The sequence below is a fragment of the Phascolarctos cinereus genome, unplaced genomic scaffold (assembly GCF_003287225.1).
Source record: "Phascolarctos cinereus isolate Bilbo 61053 unplaced genomic scaffold, phaCin_HiC Scaffold_1;HRSCAF=81, whole genome shotgun sequence".
In the NCBI taxonomy this organism is placed as follows: Eukaryota; Metazoa; Chordata; class Mammalia; order Diprotodontia; family Phascolarctidae; genus Phascolarctos; species Phascolarctos cinereus.
In genome coordinates this window covers 89,850,193-89,876,326 of record NW_027555514.1, presented here as the reverse complement: position 1 = coordinate 89,876,326, position 26,134 = coordinate 89,850,193, and the positions used below count along the sequence as shown (strand labels likewise).

Genomic DNA, 26,134 nt, shown 5'->3' with positions numbered 1-26,134 from the left:
AGGAGGGAAAAGGGGAAAGATAAGGGAAAGTGGATAGAAAGGAGGGAAGAAGCAGAAAGGGCAAAGGAAAAGAAAAGGGAAAGGGATAATAGAAGAGAGGAGAGACTGAAGGGTGTGGTGGTCAAAAGCAAAACACTAGTGGTGGGGGGGAGGGAGGAAGGAGAAAGGAGAAAGAAAAGTATAAAGGGTGAAAAAAAGGATGGAGAAAAAGACATAGATAGCAATAACTGTGCAAGCTGAATTGCTATCTTTTTTTTTCCTCTTCTTTTGAGCTTTGTTTCCTCTTTCTGATGGTTCCTCCTACTGGTTTTAATTTTCACTTACAGCTTCACTGATGCGAATATATGTTTAATAGGAATGTAAATGTATAGCCTATATCGGATTGTGCGCTGTCTTGGGGAAGCTGGTGGGGAGGAAGGGGGAGAAAAATTTTAAAACTCAAAAGCATATGGAAGTGATTGTTGATAAATCAAAATTAACTAATAAAATAAATTTAAAAAAAAAAGAAAGAAAGCAACTTGAGTACTATGTGCCAGGCACTCTTCTAAGTACAGGGAATACAAATACAAGCAAGCAAAATAGTCCCTGTCCACAAGGAGAAGAGAACACAATGAAAGGGAACTGGAAAGGCAGAGAAACGTTTAGAGGACAGAGATGTACCCATGAATTGGTGCAGACTCCCAGTTCTGAGCAAGATAAGGCAAAGTGCCAGCACGAAGAGCCTGACCTACACTGGGACAATGGTGATGATGGGCTGAGAGGAGGCAGGTAGATTTCCAGGAAGGTTGCAATTGCTACTATCCTGGAAGTGCATGACTTTCCATCAGTATCTCAGGAACATCTCTATTCAATTACTCCCCTCCTGGTCTCCGGATTCTCAATGTCATCAACGAGCCTACAGGACAATTATTTAATTACTACAATACAAATTCATATAAAACACTTTAAGCTGGGGCCTTGCTGTACAATAATTTTCCTACTTTATCATTAGTTCTATAACTTTTCCTCCTCAGTACCTATTGTAAACTTTTTCCCCTCTCCTTTCATCCCTAATTGGAACCCTCCACTTCGAGGAGATTAACTAGCTTGCTGTCTAGATGAGTTTGAGACTATTCATCATGATCTGCTTCTTACATTTTAAAAGTTCTCATTAGGTGCAGCTAGGTGGCTCAGCGGATAGAGCACCAGCCTTGAAGTCAGGAAGCCCCGAGGTCAAATCTGGCCTCAGACCGAACATTTCACACTTACTAGCTGTGTGACCCTGAGCAAGTCACTTAACCCCAATTGCCCCCCCCAAAAGTTTTCATTCAACTTCCTGCTGGTTAGAGGAAGAGTGGCATCCTTATGAGTCAATCTTCTGCTTTTAACCATGATGCCAATAACCACCTCTGTACACTAGGACCTTACTCCAGCGGTCATTCCTGTTTCCCTCATGCATGGATTTTCAATCTCTCCCCTGCTATTAGTTCCTTAATTCTGCAAATACAGAAGACTTTTCACTGTAAAAACTTTTGTTTGTGAAAAGTTATCTAGTATTGATTCTATTACCTCATTATCTACTCCATCAATTCAAATTCTTTCAAATCTGACTTGCAACTCTAAAAGATTGAATAAAATGACCCAGTAAAGTACTAAAGTAGCTAAAGTGGATAGAGCACCGGCCCTGAATTCAGGAGGACCTTAGTTCAAATCTGACCTCAGACACATCACACTTACTAGCTGTGTGGCTGTGGGCAAGTCACTTAACCCCACTGCCTAGCGCAAAAAAAAAAAAGTAGCTAATGAAGGCTCTCCTAATCTCAAAACAGTTGTTCCATCCTTACCCTCCTTCAGACCTCTTTTATGTTGCATAATGTTAATCATCTTTGACTTCAGAAACATTACCTTCTCCAATTCACCTAGGTAATCTTTTATTCTAGTGCCCTTTAGTGAAATATCATCTACCCCAAACCTTGTAGGGACACAGTTCCAAAGAAGGAGGGTGGACAGCTAGGTGGCACAACACATAAGAGCACCGGCTCTGGATTCAGGAGGACCTGAGTTCAAACCCCAATTGCCTCACCAAAACAAACAAACAAACAAAAAAAACCCACACACAACACTTACTAGCTGTGTGACCCTGAGCAAGTGACTTAACCCCACTGCCCAGCCAAAAAAATTTAAAAAAATTAAAAAATAAAAATAAAATAAAGAAGGAGGGCCACCAATACATTGTTGGTAGAACTGTAAATTAGTCCAATCATTCAGGGGACAAAAATCAGTAATTAAAGGAGAGTAATAATGTAACTCCTCACATTCTTTGATAGAACAATCCCACTACCACGCATATAACCTACAACAAGGAAGGTCCAATATATAATAAAACATTTATACCAGGAATCTTCGTAATACCAAAGATATAAAAACCAACTGAATGCCCTTTGATTGGGAAATAAATGAACTAGGAGAAAGGGGTGATCATTTGTGCTAAATATTACAAAGACATCAAGAAGGGAAAAGAATAATGAAAAACTATTAGATTCACAATTAAGAGGTTAGAACAATCTTCAAGAGAACAGTTTTTGAATACAGTGATGAGGTAAGAAGTCAAGAGGTGCCTGAGGGAATCTAGGGGCTGAAAACTGGTACTGAATATGGGAATCTAAGAATTTCCATAGAAGAGAAATAAAACAGAACAAGGAAGCAATGCAAGATATGGGTAGGTGTGGTCCTGTTGGAAATAACCCATACAAGTGGCTTAATGTGGAATACAGGATGTAACCCATCTTCTCTGCCAATCTTTGAACACAAAGTGTTTGGAGTTAGGCCATAACCTGTGCCAGAGGACCTAAGCCCTATAAAAGAAAAAAAACCCATCTAACTGGTCCCAAATCATGTCTCCAGTCGAAATTCAAGCAGGTCATCTTCTGACACAGGTACATCCTTCTACAATATTCTCAAACCATCTCCACTTTGCTCAAGACACTGTAATCAAATCTTCCAGTCAGCATGACTTCTAGATAAGATATGACTTCCAAGAACAAAACATCCTTCTCCAAAGGTGTTGTAGATCAGAGTATCAGGTAAACTGAGAAGGAGTTAACATCTAACATTCCCTACTAGCTGGGTCTGTTGCAGACGCAGAAGATATTGTGCCTGTCCTGTCCAGGATTCATGTGGAAACTACCTGTGGGCTTTTTGGACAAGATGAAAATAAAAGCAATTTTCAGGGAAATTGAGGATTCATTCTAACCATTTTCATTAGTTTTTAATAATCCAGAACTACTTTTTTAGCTACTTTGAGAATGGCTTGTATGTGAAGATATTGAAATATGTTTTTGGTAAACAGAGTGATTGGTTGGAAACTTCAAGCTCTTAATGATCAATTGAACCAGACATAATATTAATCTGGCCCCAACTTTCCTGTATATGGTGTCTCCCATTACTACTGTCACTGAGGGCAGATGCTAGCTGGTCTTTTTATTTATATACCAAGCACCTAGCATAAAGGATGTAGCACTTAAAATTTAATCCATTCATTCATACCACAGATATGGAAACTACTACCTTCCAAGGCATGTATTTTCGAAATTGTTGAATAATTTTGACTGGCATAAAACTTTTCATTATTTTGTACAGAAATATTCTCTTCTACAATTTATCTCTCCATATAGCTGGGTACAGTAAGAGGTGAAGACAGGATTTACTTTGGGGACAGAAAACAGATACAGAAAGAGGAATGTTTTAAGAAGATTCATAAGTGGTTTAGAAACTAATCTCAGGAATCCTAGCTCTTAGAAAGCAAACATTTGGACACTTGGAATCTGAAGGAAGGGTGGGAATGTCAGCTCTAGTTTTCTAGAATAAGGAAATGTGTGTGATAGTCATGAACAGGTTTTGAATAATAAGTCAAAAACTAAAGCAGGATGGAGTACAGAAACAAAGCATACTGGGGCTGAATGAGACCTTACAAAAGATAGAAAGCCCAAACCACCTCAACTTAACTAAGACAAATGTGGCTCAGAAAGAGAAAGACTACAAAGGCAGTTAGAGGCAGAATCTCCTGATGCCAGTCAGGCTCTCTTTTGCGATAAACAAGGATGTACTTACAAACAGAGTATGTTTTTGTCTGTGATTAAATTCAAAGATGTGAACCAGGTTGACTGTGACCACGAAACCAAATTAATTTTTAAATTTATCCTCATTTACAATTACGCCTTATTGCTTGGAATTAACATAAAAATTTAGTACCTTGGGAGACAAAACATTAATTTCATTCCTTTGGGCACTCTGGCTAAATAACTAAGCCATCACTGCTAGGGGGACCCTTGCAGGAATCATTTTTACCCTATTGGGCCAAACCGTATTTTCTTTTTCTTTCTTTTTTTTAGCAATTGGAGTTAAATGACTTGCCCAAGGTAAGTGTCAAGTGTTTGGTCTGAGGCCGGATTTGAACTCAGGTCCTCCTGACTTCAGGGCCGGTGCTCTATCCACTGCACCACCTAGTTGCCCCTCCAACCTTATTTTCTTGAGCCATCAAAGGAATTATTAAGATCCAGAGATATAAAGAATACTATGTATTCTTACCAAACTCTGTTAGCTATGTAAGACTTTGCATGTTGAGATACAATAATAGAACTTATCAGTGCAATACCACTATGATGAATTATTGTCACAGTGAAAAGAGCAGACAGAGAGTGAATATGTAAACTAATAAAGAGTAAAGTAAGGTTTTCCATACAAAATAATTGTCACAGATAGTACTAGATCTAGGAGTGAGACCAGGAATGTTTGGGTACAAGCCTCTGGTATTCCTGCAACATTTTCTCTTCTGCTCTGCTCAATGAATAGAACAGCAAAGAAAACCACAAACAAATGTATTTTTAAAAAAATCCAAGAACATGCTAAGTATTTTGTTTGTTTCCTACAAATTCCATGAAGCAATGTGACCAATCTATAGTCTACCTTAGTCCAGTACATCAAACACCTTCATTTGCTAGTCTTTTGAATACCACTATTTCAAATCTTACAAATACTTAAGAAACAGGAAGAATGGCTCAGTCTTGTTAACACTTAGCTCCCCATGTATTATAGATATATAGATGTAACTGATGCCAAGATTTTTTTGTTTTAATTCATTGTCCTTTCTTACTCTAGTTTCACTTACTTTGTTCCTACACAAAATTTAGGGGGTTTTTTCCAATTGAAATTTTCTACTTTGTCTTTTGCAATCACCTATAATCCTTGTTTATTTAAAAATTATATACAAGATAGAGGCAAATCAACATGACTTATTTCTAGGGCCTTGCTTCAGTTGATTATTTCCAATTATTCGTGAATATAGCTTGTCTGTATGTGGTTGCTGGTATAACGTCTCACCCATTAGATTGCTGAAGTCCTCAAAAACAGAACTGTCTTACACCTTTCTTTGCATCCCCATTACTTAGGATGGTACCTGCCACATAATAAGCACTTAATGAATAATGGCTGACCAGTAGGAAAAAAAAAAAGAAAAGAAAAGAAAAGAAAAAAATAAAACAACCAAAACTAAATCCTGAGAAAATAGAATGATCAACTTTGGCTCCAAAATCATAATATGAGGAGTACTTCTCTATCGTTTATTTCCACTGAATTAAAGACTCATGTGCAAGTGTGGTACTGTGTATATTATATAATGTAAGATTTTTGAAAATGCTGGTTAGATTTTATGCACTGGTTTTTTTTTCTTTCTCTTGGAAGGGGGAGCAATGTATGAGAAAATAATGTGATAAAAAAACAAACTATATCAACAAAATTTTAAACCACTCCCTCGAAAAAAAGAAATGAGTTTATTTTTTCTAAAGTTGGAATGATCAGGTAAAAGTTACACTAACCGAGTCCAAAACGGGTTTTCCCCCCACTAAAGAAATATTAAACCAAAGAGCTGCCAAAATCATATTCAGCAACAGTCATCCATAAAGAAAATCTTAAAAAGACTTCTAAATTTTTAGTGCCTGAAAAATGTTTATTATCTTAACCAAACTCATACTGATAGCATTATTAATAACTTTTACCAACAATCCATAGTATTAGACACGTAGTGAATATAGCCAAATATTTATAAATCATAAGTGTGAATAAAACACCATGAATAAAAGTTACAAAAAGATAACAGAAAAGATTGAACATATATTTCAATGTCATTTACTTGAAATACTAGATAGAAAAAATTAAGAACAGAGTTACAGACAGTATCTTATTACTCACCATCATCTCCCAGAACCTAGCAGAGATGTAACATCAAAATGATTTTAAAGTGGAGAAAAGGAAAGGAAGGGAAAAGGTCAAATATATTGGCAAAAACACTGAGTGGGAGTACAAGTAGAGTTTTAAACATCCTTTTTAGTGCAGTCAATCAATGTTTGAAAGCCTTATTTGATAGAGGCAAAATATGAGCATATTTACTACAACAATAGATAGTAACAAGTTTTACCCCTGGAAGAACCAGAGCTCCAATCCCACTTTTGAGTTTGGATCTGCCTCGGCCACCTCGTCCTGAAAGTCCTGCTCCTCGAGGTCTTCGTTTCCCAGGGAATCCAGATCCGCGACCCTAGTAAACATAAAGGGACATTTTTTAAAATTGTCCATAATTATTGGCAACAGATGTGATTAAAAACCCACAATTTTTTTTTAAATTACCAATGCAATTTAAGAAATAAGATTGCCTCAACACAGCAGCCACATGACTGTTTCACCTAATGGGGGAAAAAAACGTAAGCCAGGAAATATATTCAAATTTAACAAAATTATTCAATACCTATAACTTCCTGTTACAACCAAAGATAAAAAACCTTAGATTTTACCTTTGTACTCAATTAATTATATATTCTTTAATCAGAGAGAAATATACACCCGAGAAGCATGATTGTCATGAATTAAGAGTCAATAAAATTAAAATATAAATAATATAAAATAAATATAACCCAAGTAAACAAATGCAGTCTTTAAAAATCTATTATTTTAAGGTTTTTTTGTGCACATAATTATTAATTATTCCTTAGCCAGTCGTGCTCGTTCAAAAGGAACAATTTGATCTTCAAGTATAGCATGCAACTTCTAAATAGGACCAGATATATGATCTGTAAGAAATGCATAAATCATCAAATGCTGACGAAAATGATAAATCTTGGACAGCTGGTTCATAATGAAATAAGTCTAAAAAACAGGATTTTTCTGTCACATGTGGAAAGTCTCGGAACTCTGGGGGCACATGTTAACTTCACCAGTGGAAAAATATGTTTGCTGAAGACACTAAAGAAACATTTAACGTTAACTACATAGATTCCATTTTCTTCTTCACCAATAATTCCCTGAATTAATATTTGTACCACTACCTTTCTTTCACCTTAATTTTGCAGAGAGAAGACATGAAAATTTATTTTAAGCTTATAATAGAGTTTAATTAATAGCTAAAAGACCATATGACTTGGAACCTGAATACATGTAATTATGATTTCCCTGCAATTTTAATTCAATCTAAAAAAGAAATGCAATTATATAGTCCCATAATGTAAAACAAATATTAAAATCAGAATTAAACAATCTGTGCTTGAATCCTCGCCTGGCCATTTACTTGAGTAACTCACTTGACAAATCTAGAATTCAGTTAACATCTCTAGAATTTAAAGTATTGAGCTAAAGGACCTCCAGCTAAAAACATTGTAATCTATAATTTTATTTTTAAAAATCAAATTTGCTGATGTTCAAATCCATAAAAATCTTTTTAGATGTTTGCTTCTACAGTTGTATGTGTGCATTAGACTGGCATCTATATGCTAAAGAAAAAATATCCTATAGGCATGAAATATTTATCTTTTAAATTCAAGCAGAAACTAGCTGTGTGACACTGTGGAAGTCACTTAACACTGTTTGCCTCAGTTTTCTCCTCTGTAAAACGAGCTGGAGAAAGAAAAGGCAACCTGCTCCATTATCTTTGCTAAAACAATCCCAAATGAGGACACAAAAAGTCACACATCACTGAAATAACTAAACAACCATTATTAAGATCCAGTTGGCATTAAAATGATTTCTAGCGTAATGAAAATCAGGAATAAAATTTCATGCAAAATCTGTATATATATTACTAACGAGATCAGTATACAGTACATACCATTCACTTCTATTCAACTTCAAATTTTTAAATGGCTTCTGCTCTTCTTCACTAAAATCTCTGGGGTCCTGTCTATTTCATTAATTTATTCTTACAGGGTAGGCAGGTTTCAAGAGAAGTCAGACTTGAATGAGTTATTTTATTCATATTTCTAGTAACATTTATAAGGCATTTCAAAAGGATACAATATACAGAACCAGTAGTAAAATTAAGGAAATCCTACAACTTTGCTTTTGCCCAACATTTAACTACATACAGTCACCACAGAATTAGCAGTTTTCCCTGAGCTCTGGAAATTTATACCTTCATAATAAATCCTTAGATTTCTTTTCAAGAAGGCAGAATTCTATCATGTTTATCCACCATTAAAGAATAACTAAATTAAAGAGAATATCCTTAACCTATAACCTCCTATCCCTACAAAAAAGGAAAAGGCCTTGCATTCTCAGGAGATAGTACTAGAAAAGTAAATAAAGTATCAAAACTTTGAGCAATATTTGTATTCTGTTCAGCTTACTCTGAAATGCAATTTTAAAAAAATCAAGAGACTTCCTAAAGTATTGGCTAGCTTAAGGTGAAATAATATCCAGAAGAGCAGTAGAAACTGCATCATAGTTGATGATTTTAATTTTAGACAATGCCCACACATATGAGAAAACTTTGAAAAAGGCCTCTAAAACTCCTAGGCTACTAAACAATAACACTTCATAAATCTCAGGTAATGTATCTGCAGGTTGTAACTAGAGTCTTCTTCCTCCCTATGTTTTCACACAACTTCCTTAATATTCCCTGAATAAAAGTATTTTGGTAATTCCTTTATATTATGAAAGTATAATAGCAAAATGAAAAACCAAATAATAAAACTGAAATGTTAGCACAGTTAGGATGAGATTCCAATTATGTTTTATTATTTCAAGCCAATATAATAATTGGGATGATCATAACTTTTAATATCAAGCTTCCTTTCTCATATGTTCAAATGCCATCACTTCATTTTAATGTTAAGAAAACGAAATTTCCAAATATAATAAACACTGATTACATTGTCATAGACAAACTGTAAATCTGTTAGCAAAACATGATATTCATTATAACCTGAAGCAATTTTTTTTCAAAATGTTAATTACTTATGGACAATACAACGCGAAGATGTCTTTCATAAGTATTGTCAATAACATCAATACTTAAAGAGATGTTATGGAGTTGAACAATTAAATAATGTAAACTCAATTCATTGTTTCCCTGTAATCTACTAATTTATCAAATAATTTGAGACTAAACTACACATTTAAATACATAAATTAAAATGGACATATCCTTTTATTTCATTCATTTTCAGATTTTAAAAAGATGAAATACAAAGCTATATCAGCTAAAATACATGCACACTATTTTTATTCTTCTCTCATACAGCATTAATCAGAAATAAATGATACACAAAATTTTATTTACCACTTTGATGCTCCAAATGGTACTGCCAGGAAGCTGTCTGTGTTTAAAAATTTCCCGGCCTTCTGAAATGTCTGGGGACCAGGAAGGTGGGCTCACTGTATTATTGGTACTCCAAGCCCCCTAGGATATGGCAGGTGAGAAAATAGATGTATAAAACTCAGCAACATAAAAAGTCAAAGCCAGCAACTAAAGATTTTAGAATAGCAAAAGCAAATGTAAACGTATGGAAATTTAGGACAAATTGCTTCAAAGAGGGGTAAAAATTAACGGATTCCTTATTGTAACTTTACAATAAAGCTTCTTTTAAGTAAGAATGCTCACCCAGGAAATTAAAACAACAGGAAATTACAACACATTAAGAAAAGGGTTAATACATCACCATCGGTATACAAGTTGTAATTATAAAAGAATGTCCAAATCCTGTATTAATAACAACATGAGGATTTTATTCATGATAACCTTCCTCTTTATCACTCCCACAACAAAGAAGGTATGCCTAGGCTTACAACATTACATAAATCTATTGCTACAATCACAACGAACAGGCAGAAAGGCAGTTTAAGTAGCACCATCTACCTACAACTTTTTTTAAATAACAAGGAGGCAGACCACATTACATAGAGACCTATAAAAATATTAGCGACATACACACACACACACGTGTGTGTGTGTATATACACATACATACACACACACATACAGAGATATGTATAATTATAACATTGATAATTATTTCCATTATTGTATTAACTTTATAAATTTAGAACTAAAAATCTACACCAAAAGACCGACACATTGGATTAACTGGAGAGAAAAAAGCAAACAGAATTACAGCAAACTGTCCTAAATTTAAAAATTAAAATGTCTAAAAATGTTGATACATTATACTGATCATAAAGATTCACTGGAAGTAACAGTTAGAATTAAGACTATTTGGGATAATGTGATTTCACTTCCAAAGAAGCATATTCAGCAATAATTTGAACTAATTTAATGCTAAACTTTAAAAAAAAATTATCCTGCAAAGATCACATTAAATTTTCAAATGAAATACAAAACAATGTCAAGCAAAAAAGTGACTTCTGCAAAGAAGTCAATTTTGACTCTAACAATTTACTAATCTATGGCCTTGTTATAAATTACAAAGAAAATGACCAAAAACTGTTAAGACATTAAAATGAAACACTGCACATTTACTTACCAGGTCTCTACAATGTTATCAAAATCACAATTAGCATCTTCATATCACAAAATTAATACTGCCAGAAATTAAATAGGCATCAATCTGAAATTTTAAGATATTAGCTCTTAACTAGAGTTAAGAGCAATGGATATTAACAAGTATGAAATTAAAACCATATTTAATGGAATAGACAAATGGAAATCTGCTGTTTGATTATTTTCCTTGATTTTTCCCTAAGTTGAGAAACATTCTGCCTATTAAGATATTTCCTTCATTCTCAAGTGTGTGTCAAGGGAAAAGTGACATAAATTTGGGTTATAAGATAATTCAACCCAAAAAGTTTATAATAAAAAGTTTACTATATTTATAGTACAAGAAAATGCAGCATTCAATATAATTTAACAGACTATATGAAATTATTTAATGTCATGCAAGAAGTAATATTACTGCTGATGTAACTATCTCTACCAGAATGCAAATTATTAATATTACATAAAATTAATAGCTCATTTTATAGTAATTAGAGGTTCCCAACAAATCCATGCTATACAGACCATGTCTGGTTGTCTTGTTGGATATATGTACATAGAAATATGTTCTTCTACATGTATGGAAAATTTTATTTAAAAGTTTCAATAAGTATACTGTGCTTTAAAAAAATTTTTTCCTAATACTTATTACTACAAGGATATAGAGAACACTGTGTTAAGCTAAATTTTACTGAAACTAAATAGTCATAACAATAATTCTGTACTTTGACGTAAGCAGGAAACCCTAATTCTCCAATAACATCTCAACTCCTTTAAACTGAAGCACCATTGCAACTAGATAAGAAAAAAAAGCATGAGATTACAAATCAAAAAATGTAACAAATAAATTTTTTCTTTTATAAAACACTCAATATATCACCATATTCAATTAACTTGTACGGTTTAAAATGGATATTATAATAATGTGTGTTAGAAGTTGGAAAGTTAGAAAGTTAAGATCTTCAATCCCTCTCACATCACAGACACTTTCTCGTTTCTTGTCAGCTAATATGGGTAAGTTCTGGTGATGGAAACAAGTTTCACTTGTGTAAGACTAGGGACCTAGAGTAAAATGAATATCTTAATATATGTATGTAAACATACACATATATATGCACATGTACACATATGTACATATAAACGAATACTCAGAGTTCAACAATTGGAGAGCTCAGATTAGAATTAGAGTACTGCATCAATATTCTAAAAGAAATTACAAAATTCTACACTAATCATTTTTCCATGCTTGCCACCTGAATTTTCCTTTATGGCTAACATATCACTCTAATTCACCTGCCAACTTCTTACCCTCACCAATTCTTGTCATCCAAACCCACTGCTTTTAGACACAAATGCCCCAATATTCACATTCCTACCTACTCCAGATCTACTATTCACCCTCTTCACATAAAAATTAATCTTCCTAGAAACATACTTCTGTCATGTTTAAAACCCTCATTTATTCTTATCCTTCAGAAGACTGTGCTCCTAATTTCCTTCACTATTCTCCAGTTCTACATTTTGAAGCTTTACTCAAGTCACATTTGGACCTACCCTCTGAATCAATGGCTCCTCTGAAAACTCCTATTAAGGAGAACTCCTAAAGCAGCCATACCTCATTCCATTGCAAGGTGCAGTTCAGACATTTACTACCATACCTTGGTCCCCCCCATCTGCCTCCTATCCACATTAACAGAATTCAGCACGCTGCCTGATCCATAATAAACCCTTAGAAAATGTATGTTGACAGACTACCTCAATCTCAGTCTTTACTTAAATGCCTTTTTATCTTCTTACAATAACTAACAACAGGCATAGAGGATGCCAGATCATTACAAAGCCTTCCTGGTGTTATCTACTCATTTTCCTACTCTCACAGGGCATAGAAATGGAGTGCCTTCACTTCCACTTTTAGACGTGTGACCAATCACCAAACAACCTCTCAATCATTTATTTGTACTGTTCAATTATATCGAAGCTGCAAGATTTTTGTTCGTATTTACCTTTAAAACCAGAAAAGGCGATAAAACTTTTGTCAATGACTTTAATATTTCTCAGTCTTTCTATCCCTTAGCTCTGCAATCACTAGAACATTTCATTATTTAATGATAATCCCAATGGCTGATGTCTACTGAGGTAGAATGGTTTCACAAACAGAACACTGGACGGAGTCAAGAAGGCCTCATTTCAAACCTCACTCCAGATGATTACTAGATATTAACACCAAAAGCAAATTATTTTATCTCTAGGAAGCTGAGTTTCCTCATCTATAAAACAGAGTTGAACATGGTGATTTCTATTACATCTTCCAGGTCTAAATTTATATTTCTATGAAGAATGAAGACACTAACACTAAAATGTCTTTAATTGATTGAACTTAATACCTTAGACCTACATCTTAAATCTATTTAAACCACTAATTAAGGTAATTACCATACAAACTTCACCATAATTCAAAACTTTTCTGTAACATCAATTAGGGTCCTGTCCACAATCTCTCACCCTTCCATGGCTCTCATTTCTTTCAAAGTCTTATTAAGCCTGGTTCTCTGTCTTCATCAGGAATCTCTACCCCTCGCCCTCCTTTTTCTACACGTAGATAGAGAGAAAATATGGATGAAGCAGAGCCTTACTTAGTCTCAAAGAAGGCTAGATAGATATATGGTCATGGCTACATGGAAAAACTATAACTCTTATAATTTACCTTCTTAATTTCAACTCCTGACAGGATCAATGCTTAATGAAAGAATTTTTTAGAACTGTGTGGTCTACGTTCATTAGAAGATTGTGTAAACTTGTAAGAGAGCATTTTTGATTTAGTAAATCAACATGCGGCCAGGAGGGATCCATTTGTATTTGAGTTTGAACATATTTCTCTGAAACATAAATATTTTGACCAAGTAGCTCTACTACCTATCTGAAGCCAGGTCTGCAAGACATTCTGATGGTACTTTCCTATATAAAAAGTGCTATCTAGTAATTCCTATCTTCAGACCAAGTTTTTTTTTTTATTATAAACAAGCTTATGGCATCATATATACCTTAAACTCCGCTTGACAATTCTTGAATATTCAACACAGTAATTTTTTAAGAAAGAGGAATTTAATTGTTAAAGTAACCAAGTTGTTGGCAAAAATCCCTGTTCCAACATTATTCCTTTATAAAATGCAACCTAAAATGTAAATACAAGTAAAAATCCAAAATAGACTGGCCTCTTTCAATGTCACAAGACCTCATTATTAGGTACTTTCACTTGCACAGTTTTTGAATGGGGTCCAGAAGGACAATATACAGTAAAGTCTAGCACAGTTATGGCATGGAAGCCATATACATTTATAATTTACCATAACATCCCTTTATCAAGATGAGGGGGTACTATATAAAACTGCCTATATTTCATGTTTTATTAAAATTTCCTAATATTCATTACGGTCTTCATATTGCCATGATAGTAACCGATGTATGACTGGTTTCAAATCAATTTTGGTCAGAATTTAGAATAAAACCAATTACAGAGAAAAATGAGATAAGGCTGTTTCTATTTGGATTTTTTACCAGATAAGAAAATGATGTAAAGCCAAAGTATTTGAAAGAAATCCAATTATGGGAGCAAAAACAATGCATTAATATACAAGCTAAAACCAGCAAGAAAAAGCACAGGCTAAAACTTAAAAAAAAACCAAACCATTTCTCCAAATTATTCCTTCTTTGGAACAGCTTTCTACTCATTCAAATTTACTATTTTGTGTCCAACTCTTCATGAGTCCATTTGGGATTTTCTTGGCAGAAGTATTGGAGTAGTTTGTCATTTCCATTTCCAGTTCATTATACAGATGAGAAAACTGAGGCAAACAGGATTAAACAACTTACCCAAGATCACACAGCTAATAAGTGTCTCAGGCAAGAGTTGAACTTGGGAAGAGGAATCTTCCTCAGTCTTGACCCAGTACACTATCCACTGTGCCACTTAGCTACCCACAAAGGGACCCTAGAGGTCATCTTCTTGTTTGTACCTCTAGAGTCATGTATATTGGAATTAGATGGCTCCTTTGCATATCCTCTTAGCTAGCACCACTGATACAAGTTCTTATCCTCTTAGCTAGCACCACTGATACAAGTTCTAACTTCCTTTTCTGTTACTTCTGGAGACCAGAATTAGAACCTCTTGGTCATCAGTTCTCTTCCCTTTTAACTCGCCCTAGTCTGAAATGAGCAGAAACAAAAGAAAAATATTACTATCACTTTCTCAAAGAGAAGATCATGCCCCACTTTGTTCAATTTCTTTTGTTAAGGATTTATAGAGCTGCTCTGTTCATAGCTCAAATCAATCTGGGTAATGGAGACTATCACACTGAAAAAAAAATACTATCTTCAATTAAATGCCTAAAAGTACTCTACTGTCATTAAGAACTCAATATATGGGGGCAGCTAGGTGGCGCAGTGAATAGAGCACCACCACTGAAGTCAGGAAGACTTGAGTTCAAATCCGGCTTCAGACCAAACATCTGACACTTATTAGCTGTGTGACACTGGGCAAGTCACTTAACCCCAACTGCCTTTAAAAAAAAAAAGGAACTCGATATAAGAAGATAACACTAAACACAATGACCAAGAAAAAATGTGAATCATTTTATAAGGTCATCTATAAAAGTATCAAATCCTAGGCCAGAGAAGTTCATATTCTATTTCCTTGAAATCTGTTCCATTCAGAGAGCAAGTAGCCTTAGTGGCATAGTCCATATTAGGTTAGGCATATCCTATATAGCTAGTAAGTATTAAAAATAGGACAACTGGCTTTCTCCTACAATAAGCAGTTGGTAGTTTGGGGCAATATATACTGCATAGGCTTTACCAGACTGCCAAAGGTGTCCCTGACATAACAAAGGTTAAGAACACCTGAGGTTCAACTCAATCACTGGAATCAAAAACAGGCCTGAAATTTCCATAAATATTTTGGTACCTGAGAAAATAATAGAAATACATTCCACATAAAGCTGCATATGCTATCATACACACTTTTTTTTCTTAATGGTTTTGCTTATGTCTATGGGAAATGACTAAAAAGCACCAAAACAAAAATCTTCAAAATGTGAATGCTAAGTTAAAAAAAAACTTTTATTTTTTACGAGTAAATTTCTCACAGAACCCAAGTCACTTTAGCAGATCATTAATAGATAACTTTTCTTTAAATTGCCTGCTTATTTAAATATTAATAAAGAATTTGTTGCATACAGTTTCACTGATTTATCTTTTACAACAGCACTTTTGCAGTACTAAATAATTGGAAAGTAAGTACCTGCACACTGATTAGGTAACTACATGATATTTAATGTAACAGGATACAGTAAATCTGAAGAATTCAGAGAAGTGCAAAGGATATCTATTATCAATGGATAATTACAAAGTGAAAAAAAGCAGATGTATTAAAACTAACTAATGGTGTCTTTAGAAATAGAAACTGAAAAACCAATTAAAAAAAAGAAACTGAAAAACCAAAAACCAAAATAAAATCTGGCTACCAAAGAGAGAGATCAGAATCCAATCCTGCCCCACATCATTCCAGGCAGAGAACACTGCACACATATGGACCCCAGGAACCTATGTTCTTTTTGACTTTGTGTTAAAGAGGCTCTCAGGAAAGGGGAGAGAAGGGAGATACTGAAGAGAGGGTGATGTGAAAACAAAGGATGCCAATTAATTGTTTTAAAGAAGACACTATGATATTAATAAAAAAGGAAATAAAAGAACCTGTAGTGGTTTCATTAACTAACTCAGGGAGGAATATTATTTTGTATTCATTGAGTGCCAGGAATAATTAGCAAATACCTGCCATGTGGTGCAAATGAGAAAATTTTAAAGACACTGAGATTATACCTTCAACAAAATGCTCTGGTAAGTACTCATGATGATCATCTGCATCCCCATCCCTCCTCCACCCCAACCAGATGGCCTTCTGGATTGCTACAGTCCCTACATCGATCAATTATCATCCTGTGATACATAAGGGTTCCTTCCAAAGTGAATTAACAAGCATAGTTTAGCAGACTTAAACTATGGAAGAATTTTGACACGCACTGTTGCATAAACATCATTTAAAAGCAAAACAGAAACTCAGTTAAAATTTTTACGATGACTTGATTTTGGGTCAGGAGAGGGAGGGAGGGAGGGAGGGAGGGAGAGAGAGAGAGAGAGAGAGAGAGAGAGAGAGAGAGAGAGAGAGGGAGAGAGAGAGAGAGAGAGAGGGAGGGAGGGAGGGAGAAGAGAGAAAGAGAGAGAGAGAGAGAGAGAGAGAGAGAGAGAGAGAGAGAGAGAGAGAGAGAGAGAGGAGAGAGAGAGAGAGGGACAGAAGAGAGAAAGGAGAGGGAGGGAGGAGAGGGGAGGGGAAGGGGAGAGAGAGGAGGGGAGGGAGGGAGAGGGGAGAAGAGAAGGAGAGAGAGAGGAGAGAGAGAAGAGAGAGAGAGAGGAGAGAGGAGAGAAGGAGAGGAGAGAGGAGGAGAGAGAGAGAGGGAGGGAGGGAGGAGAGAGAGAGAGAGGAGAGAGGGAGAGAGAGAGAGAGAGAGAGAGAGAGAGGAGAGAGAGAGAGAGAGAGAGAGAGAGAGAGAGAGAGAGATCTTTGCAATGGGTTTTGCTAGGATTTTAAGTTTAGAGATCAAGACAGAAAGATGTAAATGAGAAAAACAGGACCTTTTATATTGTGTAAAGACATGATTCCCTACATGAAAATAAATTTCCTAAAACCAGATCTCATAATTAACACATTCATAATTGTTATTTTATGAGTAATAAAACTACATTAAACAAAGCCAAAAGCTAAGTATAGGATAATACCTGGAATTAAAGCAACTGACAACAGCATTCTTAATATGAGGTAATTTTACAAAAATTAATTGCATAGTGTTGACCAAAAGTTGTGGCATTCTGCAAATGCTATGCTTCCTCAACTCAGCTGTTCTCTGTATTGGTCTGTGTTAAAGAAATTGAAACAGGGGCCCAGGAGCTGCTACTAAATCTCAGGGTTTAGTAGTCGCTACAATGGTTGGAGAAGGCCCATTTGCCAATGATGGCCAAAGCAATAACATACCAAGCCAAAGCAGGGGTAATGAGACGGTAGTAGTAGCTACAGCAAAGTTACTGTATAACAACATCTTGTACTGTAGCAATACCTAGAATAACTCAGAAGAAAAGCAAAAAAGATAGCTGAATGAATAGAGGAATAAGTAAATCTTTAGGATGATATATTGGATTTTAAAAGAGGGTCGTGACTATATATGCAGTACAAAGTTAATGGAAAACTAGTCCTCAACACAGGGCTCTACTTCTCACTCAATTAACAGACTGAATCACAAGCCCTTCTTCTGAACACAAAATGTAAAAAAATTTACAGCATAACTTTGATTAATATTAATATTTACTGAAGAGGATTAAATAAAATGTGGGCTTTAAAAGATTCAGTGTTCAGAAAAAAATGAACTTAAAATTTTTGAAAACCACTAGAAAACATTCATCTTTTCCTTCTGAAGTATACAGACTGTTTTGGTTTGCTATATATACTTTTTAGCCAATTTTCACACCTTTACATATGGGGAGAAAACCCTACCAGATAAACTATTATCTTTGCTGTAATTTGTTGCTATTAGTTTACAACATAAAATATATTTGTATTTTATTTCTTAGGGGGTCACTTTGTCTTTTCAGAGAGACACTCATTTTTGCTCAATGTTGTTTAAGAATTTTGTACAAAAAAGGCTTCCTAGAAAAAAATTTGTCCTACTCAATACAGGTATTAAATTATACCTGAAAAGAACTCAAATTTTTGAAACTGAGAAAAAACTTATTTCCTTGTGCTTCATGAATATCAAAGATAAAGTTGTATTTCCAATTAAACAGGCATAACAGAAAAACCAAATTTGGATTTGATCTTTTTTTTGTTAAGGCCCCAAAACAATAACCTTATTTAAGAAGAGAAGTTAAAAAAAATATACCACCCTTGGGGGCAGTTGCATGGCACAACTCCGGCTTGGAGTCAGGAGAACCTGAGTTCAAATCCGGCCTCAGACACTTGACACTTACTAGCTGTGTCACAAACTAAAAACAAAAATAAAAACACCCAACTCCTGCAAGAACATACAAGAGGCAGTAAAACTTTTAAGAGAATTGCTCATACTACTTTGAATTCCCAAGTAACATTTGTGTGTGTACACACACACACACAGACACACACACACACACACACAGGCACACACTATAAATTGGTGCATGAAAGAGAAAAAAACAAAGGCCAACTTTAGTCAAATGCACTATAAATTTGACTTTTGAAAAAGGCTTGTTATTTTGATATGAATAAAAAAACGTTTCAAAAGTAGCTCTTTTCTATCAAGCTACAGAAAAACTGAGCATTCGTAATTCTACTTTACTAATATTTTAAAGATATCACTATTTCAAAGAATATATTATATATGTATAACTTATTTAATTTGTATTATACGGACTTAACTATTATACATATATAACTAAATAACAATAATCTATAATACATATATAACTAAATATTTAAATTTTCTATTTCATAATAAACACTAATCACCAAAGTAAGTATTTTTTTATTTCACTGAAATGTAACAATTTTCTCTGACAACATCAAAAAAAATAATCCTACCTGTTTTGACCGAGGTCTACCTGGAGAAAATTTTCTTTTGGTAATAGCTGGTTTACCCATGCCAATTTTTGGAGTGACTGAGATATAAGTTGTTGGCATAATGTTTCCAGCAGAAGAATGTAAATTTGAAGGTTCAATAGGAAGCATATCATTTGCAGAAGTCAAGTCTAAAGAAACTATAGAAGAAGAACATATATTTGTCTTGCTCATATCTGCGGATGAAAATGCTGAATTTGTCTCTGATGATGATTTTATAGGTTTCTCTTCTACAGGTGAACCAACTTTTAAACAATTGTCAAATGTGGGGAAATATTCCATTTCCACAATACCAGAAGAAACTTTACAGATTTCATTTTCTCTTTCTCCTTGAACCTTTTCTATTCCCAAGTCAATATTTGCAATTAAAGCAGTTTTTTCTTCACCTGGAGATGGTAAAATTTCTGATATGGCAATGATGTTTTCAGGTGTTAATTGTGGAGATGGTGATTCTTCAAAGGATGCGGACACCTTCGATTCCTGTAATGCCTGTGGTTCCTCATCAATTGGGAAAGCCTTTGACTTTGTCAGAGCATCATCACTTTGTGCCATGTTCATCTTATTTTCATATTGACCTTCATCATAAGACTGCACCATTTTGTGAGACATTTCCATTTCATCTTTATCAGTCTGATGAGAAATTTCACTTTGTACTTCAGCACTTAATTTATCCTGTATGGGATCTGTAAAAAAATTTAAATATATATGTGTGTGTGCGTGCACACACACACACACACACACACACACACACACACACACACACACACACACACACACACGCACGGACAGTTTAGATCTTTAGTAACAAATTTTTTAAAAGTCTGACCAGATATAAAAACATGCTGAGACATTTTCTAAAACAAACAAACATACTACACACATATTGTCAATGAGACACAAGACCAAATAGCTTCTACCAGGTAAAGACTTTGAATAAAGGCTGGTAGCAGCTTTAGTCAAGTCAAATGCGCAGGCTTAGCAGCCAATTCTTTGTTACCACCAAAACAAAACCAAAAACAGGCCATGACTATTTTGGTGTAGATACCACAATCCCTTCTAAATATGAGCACTCTAAACTACACGTTTAGCAGTGGGATTTATGGGTATATAAAATTTAATGACTATTTTTGTAGAATTCCAAATTTCCTTCCAGAATGGGTAGACCAACACATAGTTCCACCAAAACTGAGTGTATTGGTGAGCCCATCTTTCTATAACACTTACAACATTAACTATTTTTCTCTTTTGTCTTCTTTGGCCATTTTCTAAGTGTGAGATAAAACATCAGGGTTGTCTATGCTTGCATTTCTCTTATAAAAACTCATATGGAACATTTTTTCCATAGTTAATTGATTGCAATTCTTGAGAGAACTTTTTCTTTGTACCTTTTGGCCACATATCCATTAGTTCTTAATTTGTGGTAATTCCCTACGTATCTTCAGTAGCTGTATTATTTATGGCAATAAGAACAAAACAAACAAACAAAATACCAAACACTAAACATAACGAGTGCCCCATCAACTGATGAAAGAGCTCAACAAATTTTGCTAAGTGAATATATAATCAAGTGAAAGAATTCCAGGCATTCAGGAACAAATCTGGTTTTGAAAAAGAGATGAGAAAATGGGGAACTAAATGTAAAGAACACTGATAATGCTCTCAGACTTAGTTGATGGGTTAGGTTTTAAAGAACTTTTAAAAAACTTTCTTTTGACAAGATGTCTCTTACTGGCTAGAGGAATAGGAAGATTGTGTATTTAGAAATGTATATGATGGATAAACATAAAGATAGCAAATATTTTTAACAAAATAGTTGATGTGTCATCACATTCAAATAGGAACTTCTAACACTAGAATAAAACACAATTTACAAAAAAGGCAAATTTAATAATAAAGATTACTTACCAGGAATTAGAGGACTGCCTGTTATAAGTCCTACTGATGGATTGATAGTGTTGATATTAGTCTGTTCTTCATCACAATCGTGGATAGCTGCTGGAAACAATTTTATAAAGTCTCCAACAGTTGGTAATATCTCCATGTAACACTTTATCTTACTATATCATCAAGAGTAGTAATTTGAGATTTCTCTTCTTCCACAAAACAATAAACAACTCAAATACATTATTACTATAAATATCCTTCTTTACTCCTTGCCATATACCTCAGGTATTACCTACACTAATTTTTTTCATCTGTTACTTACTTTCCCTATTTCAACTTACATTATTTCTATTTTCTTTAATTATTATATGAAAATTATGTAATGTTATAAAAACTGAAAATCCTAACTTTATACTTTTTCTCCAAAAAATGGGTACTCAGCAAATGAAATTAAGGGAATATGGGATTAATCTCTTCAGAATTCTGAAAACTCACTTCTCCATAAATCCAAACGAACAACTCCATGCTCATGTGTGTATACGTACTTACACACACACACACACACACAGAGTATACCATAAAACAGTGCAGTTTTAAATTTTAATACCTTCAGAAGTATAGATGCTACAAAGTTACAAAAAATTAAATTTCTATTTTGATAAGACTGGATACCTGGACATGCAATGTATGTGTGTGAAAGATTTTAAATACAATTTTCTTAGTGGATGGGTAGAAGAGGTCCACTAGCTTGCCCAATTCTTTCACCAAACCTACATTTAACAGATTTTTTTCTTGTGAGGTTACATCAAAATTGTCAAGAATGGACCAAAGCCACTTTCTCTGGATGATGTTAAGGCTAGGATTAGCCTTAAACTTGAGAAGCAGTGACGAATGGGTTAACAAAGATAAAAAATCATCTAGAGTAATGTATAATACAAAATAGTGCTCGTATTTAATCTTAGTAGAAACATACCAGTAATTTAAAATTGCGAATGAATCGTTCATGTTTTAGGAAACTATGCAGCAGTTGTAACTTTTAAAGTTATTAAAGTTCAAAAACGCAAAAAAAAACCCTTTTGGGACACTATGTCAATATATGTGACATGTATACATTACATACACATGTATGTAATAAATGAGATTCTTTTCTATAGTTTATTAATAGAATTTAAGGTTGGGGGTGGGGGGATCTTAACTATGTAGCATACTAAATGTAAACATACTGCATGAATTAGGAAATTAATAAAATAACAAATATTTGGCATATCAGTTACAATACTGATATTTAAACATTTCCTACTTATGAGATCAAGCGTGTTTAAACAAACAAAAAATTAAAACAAATATCAATAAACATTTAATTAAAAGCACATGAATATGTGAGGACATGATAAAACTTTTAAATCTAGAGATGATTTTCACTTTCATCATCTGAATTGATATGCACCAATAGGATGGTTAACAAAAGAGCAAGTTTTAGCATGCCCCCACAAACTAAGAAGGTACCTCAATCCCCATCAATTTTTCTACATGAGTTTCAACTTCTAGAGAAATTAATCATCTCATATTGGGAGTCTTCCCCTAAGGGTTAGGTTTTATACCATTATTTTCTTATTTAGTTTTAATTCAGTGAACTACAGAATGTGTGTGTTTGTGTCTGTGTTAGACGTATGGAAAACATAACTATCTTAACACATTTTATTACAGATCTTCTTACCAACTGGAACAATTTCAGGTATTGAGTCTTGATGTAACGAATTGCTTCTTGCAGCTTGGTCCATAAATACCAAACTGTCACCAACTCCTTCTGTTTCCATTTCGTTAACAGAATCTTAAAAGGAAAAATATTTCTACTGATTAGGATGCAATCTATTTTATGGTTTTTTTTGTTTGTTTTGTTTTTTGCTTTTAGGCAATTGGGGTTAAGTGACTTGCCCAGGGTCTCACAGCTAGTAAGTGTCAAGTGTTTCGTCTGAGGCCAGATTTGAACTCAGGTCCTTCTGATTTCAGGGCCGATGCTCTATCCACTGCGCTATTATATGTATTTTAAGAAGGCTGATGGTTCTCTAGAATTCTATTACTTGATCTATGAGTAGAACCATCAGGTCCTACTATTGCTTCATCTCACTAAAACAAAATGCTATAAAAATGACAAATTGATTCTTATTCTTTTCAACATCTATACTAGTATACGTGTTAGTCAATACTATAAAAAATGTAGAAAAGTAAAAAACATATCACAAGATAAATATAGCCAGTGCTAAATATTCCAAAATTAGTATATAAGGAATGCAGTAAAAAGCAATATAATGAATATGGGTTTTGCAATCAGAAAATAGAAACTGAAATCCTAGAATATATCATTTATGACAAGCATGACACTGGTCAAATCACTTCCCCTCACTCACAAACCATCTAGCCATGCATATTTGATCTAAAAGAAAGGCTGAAACAATAAATACAAGTGTAACACTATACCATTATTTCTATTAAATTTAAACGTGTTATAACCAGTCCAAATTTCTAGGCTGTTGATATGTTTTATGATCTTGAATGAGTTATCCAACAAGACTATTACTGAGAAATATAACAGCCGCAAAGTTTTAAGCATGACATCTGTCTTATCTAAGCCAATAACTTTTAAATAAACCCTTCCTCATCCTTCACTGAAAATAATGAAGCCATATTTAGTGTGCTCCTTTCTTCTCTCTCCATTTCTCCAGTGCAAATCACTATAACATTATGCATCATCCTAAGCTGTAGTCATACAAGAATAAGCAGCCTTCTCTTTATCAAGACCAACTGGTGTACTTGTGCCCCTGATACCATCACCTCCCTCCCCCTTATTTTCAATCTCTCTTCATCCACTGGCTGCTTCTCTATTTGCTTTACAAACGATCCCTAAAATTTCATTTATATGATCCTAAAATCCTCTCAAGTTTTTTCTTCATGCACGCTTTTCCATACTGTCCATCAGGCATAGAATACTGTCTTGGCTTCCTTGAAGACTCACCTGAAACCCCACCATAGTAGTCTGTTCCCCAGACTACTAAATCTCTACTTACACTATATATGTAGATTTTAAGCATAATATCTTATCCATTAGAATGTAAACTCATTTAAGGGGGAGCACATAGTAAACTTGATGAAATCACCTGTACCTCATAGAATCCCTGCTTTTTTTGAGCAGGGCTCAACTGCCAAAGGGGTATAAAACCATGCATACCTTTATACCAAGCAATACCACTACTAGGTCTACATCCCAAAGAGATAAAAAATAAAAAGGAAAAGCACCTATATGTACAAAACACTTATAACAGCTATTTTAGTGATGGCAAAAAGCTAAAAATCTAAGTCATGCTAAAGAAAACATAGGCCTCCCCCCCCCCCAAAAAAAACCCAAAAGAAAGTAAAAGTATTTTTAATCTTAATTCAGGCTCCACCAGTTCTCTCTCTGTACATAGCACTTTTTATCATAAATCCAGATCATTTTATTTCTGAAAATGGTTATTCACAGATCATACAACATTACTGTCACTGTATACAATGCTCACCTAGTTCTGCTCGTTACAACTTGTTCAGTCATTCCCCAATTAATAGACATCCCCTCAATTATGTGTGTGTGTGTGTGTGTATTTTGTTGAGTTAATTAAAAATAACATTGTTTTGAAAAGGGGGTTAAATAATTGATACACTTGAATAAAATCTTACTAAAAAATCTAACTAGGTTTTTTAACATAATTTAGTATAATAAAAAATATAAGTTATAAATGAAAGGGTTGTGAATAAAAGGCTCCTATATAAATAATAAGTAAAATAGCTATAGAATATAAATAAAAATATAAGTATCAGCATTATGTCATAGTATATTGATTATATATTATATTTAAAATTTATATTATATGTAATATAATAACTATGTATTATAACATATATTTATAATTACATGTTTGCTTACATTAAAAATAGAAGTATTACATAAGCATATCTTATAGGCTATATAATATACATATTATTTTACAAACTATATATTGTATATATTACTTTATATCTGAATAAACTGAGGCAGATGAAGGCTAAGGAGGGATTCCCAAGTATACTGAGGTCTGTTCAAAAAGAAGAGGGGCAGCTAGGTGCAGCAGTGGATAAAGTACTGGCCCTGGAGTCAGGAGGACAAAAGTTCAAATCTGATGTCAGACCATACACTTGACACTTATTAGCTGTGTGACCCTGGGCAAGTCACTTAACCCCAACTGCCTCACCAAAAAAAAAAAAAAGGTAAGAAGAAAATCAGGACAAGAAATTGACAAAAAACACAGGCTCTCATATCAACCTAGGCCAACTGGACCTAGAGTAAAGACTCTACCCAATAACTTTTCCAGAGCCTCATCTATCGGGCAGGAAGGTCAATAAAACCTAGGTCTAAAAAATAATGGTAGCCCCTTACTCTGTTGGTGCCCCCTCCAAAGGTGGTATCCCACCCATTCATTCACTTGCTGCTAATTTCACCGTGGTCTAATGCAGGAAAGGGGAACCTGCGGCCTCGAGGCCACATGTAGTCTTCTACATCCTCAAAAATGTGGCCCTTTGACTGAACCCAAACTTCACAGAACAAATTCCCTTAATAAAAGGACGTTAGGCCCTAATGCTTCAAGTGTCCCAAAACGGCTGGGAGTTTAGGGGTTACTCGTTGAAGAATATAGTACATGCGACTTCTGCTTTTATTCATATCCTGCTTTTTGAAATCACCTCAAACGAATCTGTAA

General features: G+C 34.3%; 1 protein-coding gene across 2 annotated transcripts in view; it reads right to left on the bottom strand.

Moving 5' to 3' along the window:
- Positions 1-26,134, bottom strand: part of KMT2C (lysine methyltransferase 2C) — a 306,292-nt gene that overhangs the window by 123,731 nt on the left and 156,427 nt on the right. Inside the window, exons 12-16 of one of the 2 annotated variants that reach the window (XM_078152657.1) lie at positions 23,086-23,199; positions 21,390-21,479; positions 19,449-20,167; positions 9,581-9,700; positions 6,452-6,568 (exon numbers count right to left, since the gene is read on the bottom strand). In XM_078152657.1, coding sequence (XP_078008783.1) covers positions 6,452-6,568; positions 9,581-9,700; positions 19,449-20,167; positions 21,390-21,479; positions 23,086-23,199 — 1,160 coding nt within the window. The remainder of the gene's footprint in view (positions 1-6,451; positions 6,569-9,580; positions 9,701-19,448; positions 20,168-21,389; positions 21,480-23,085; positions 23,200-26,134) is intronic. The other variant, XM_078152656.1, reaches the window with a different exon arrangement.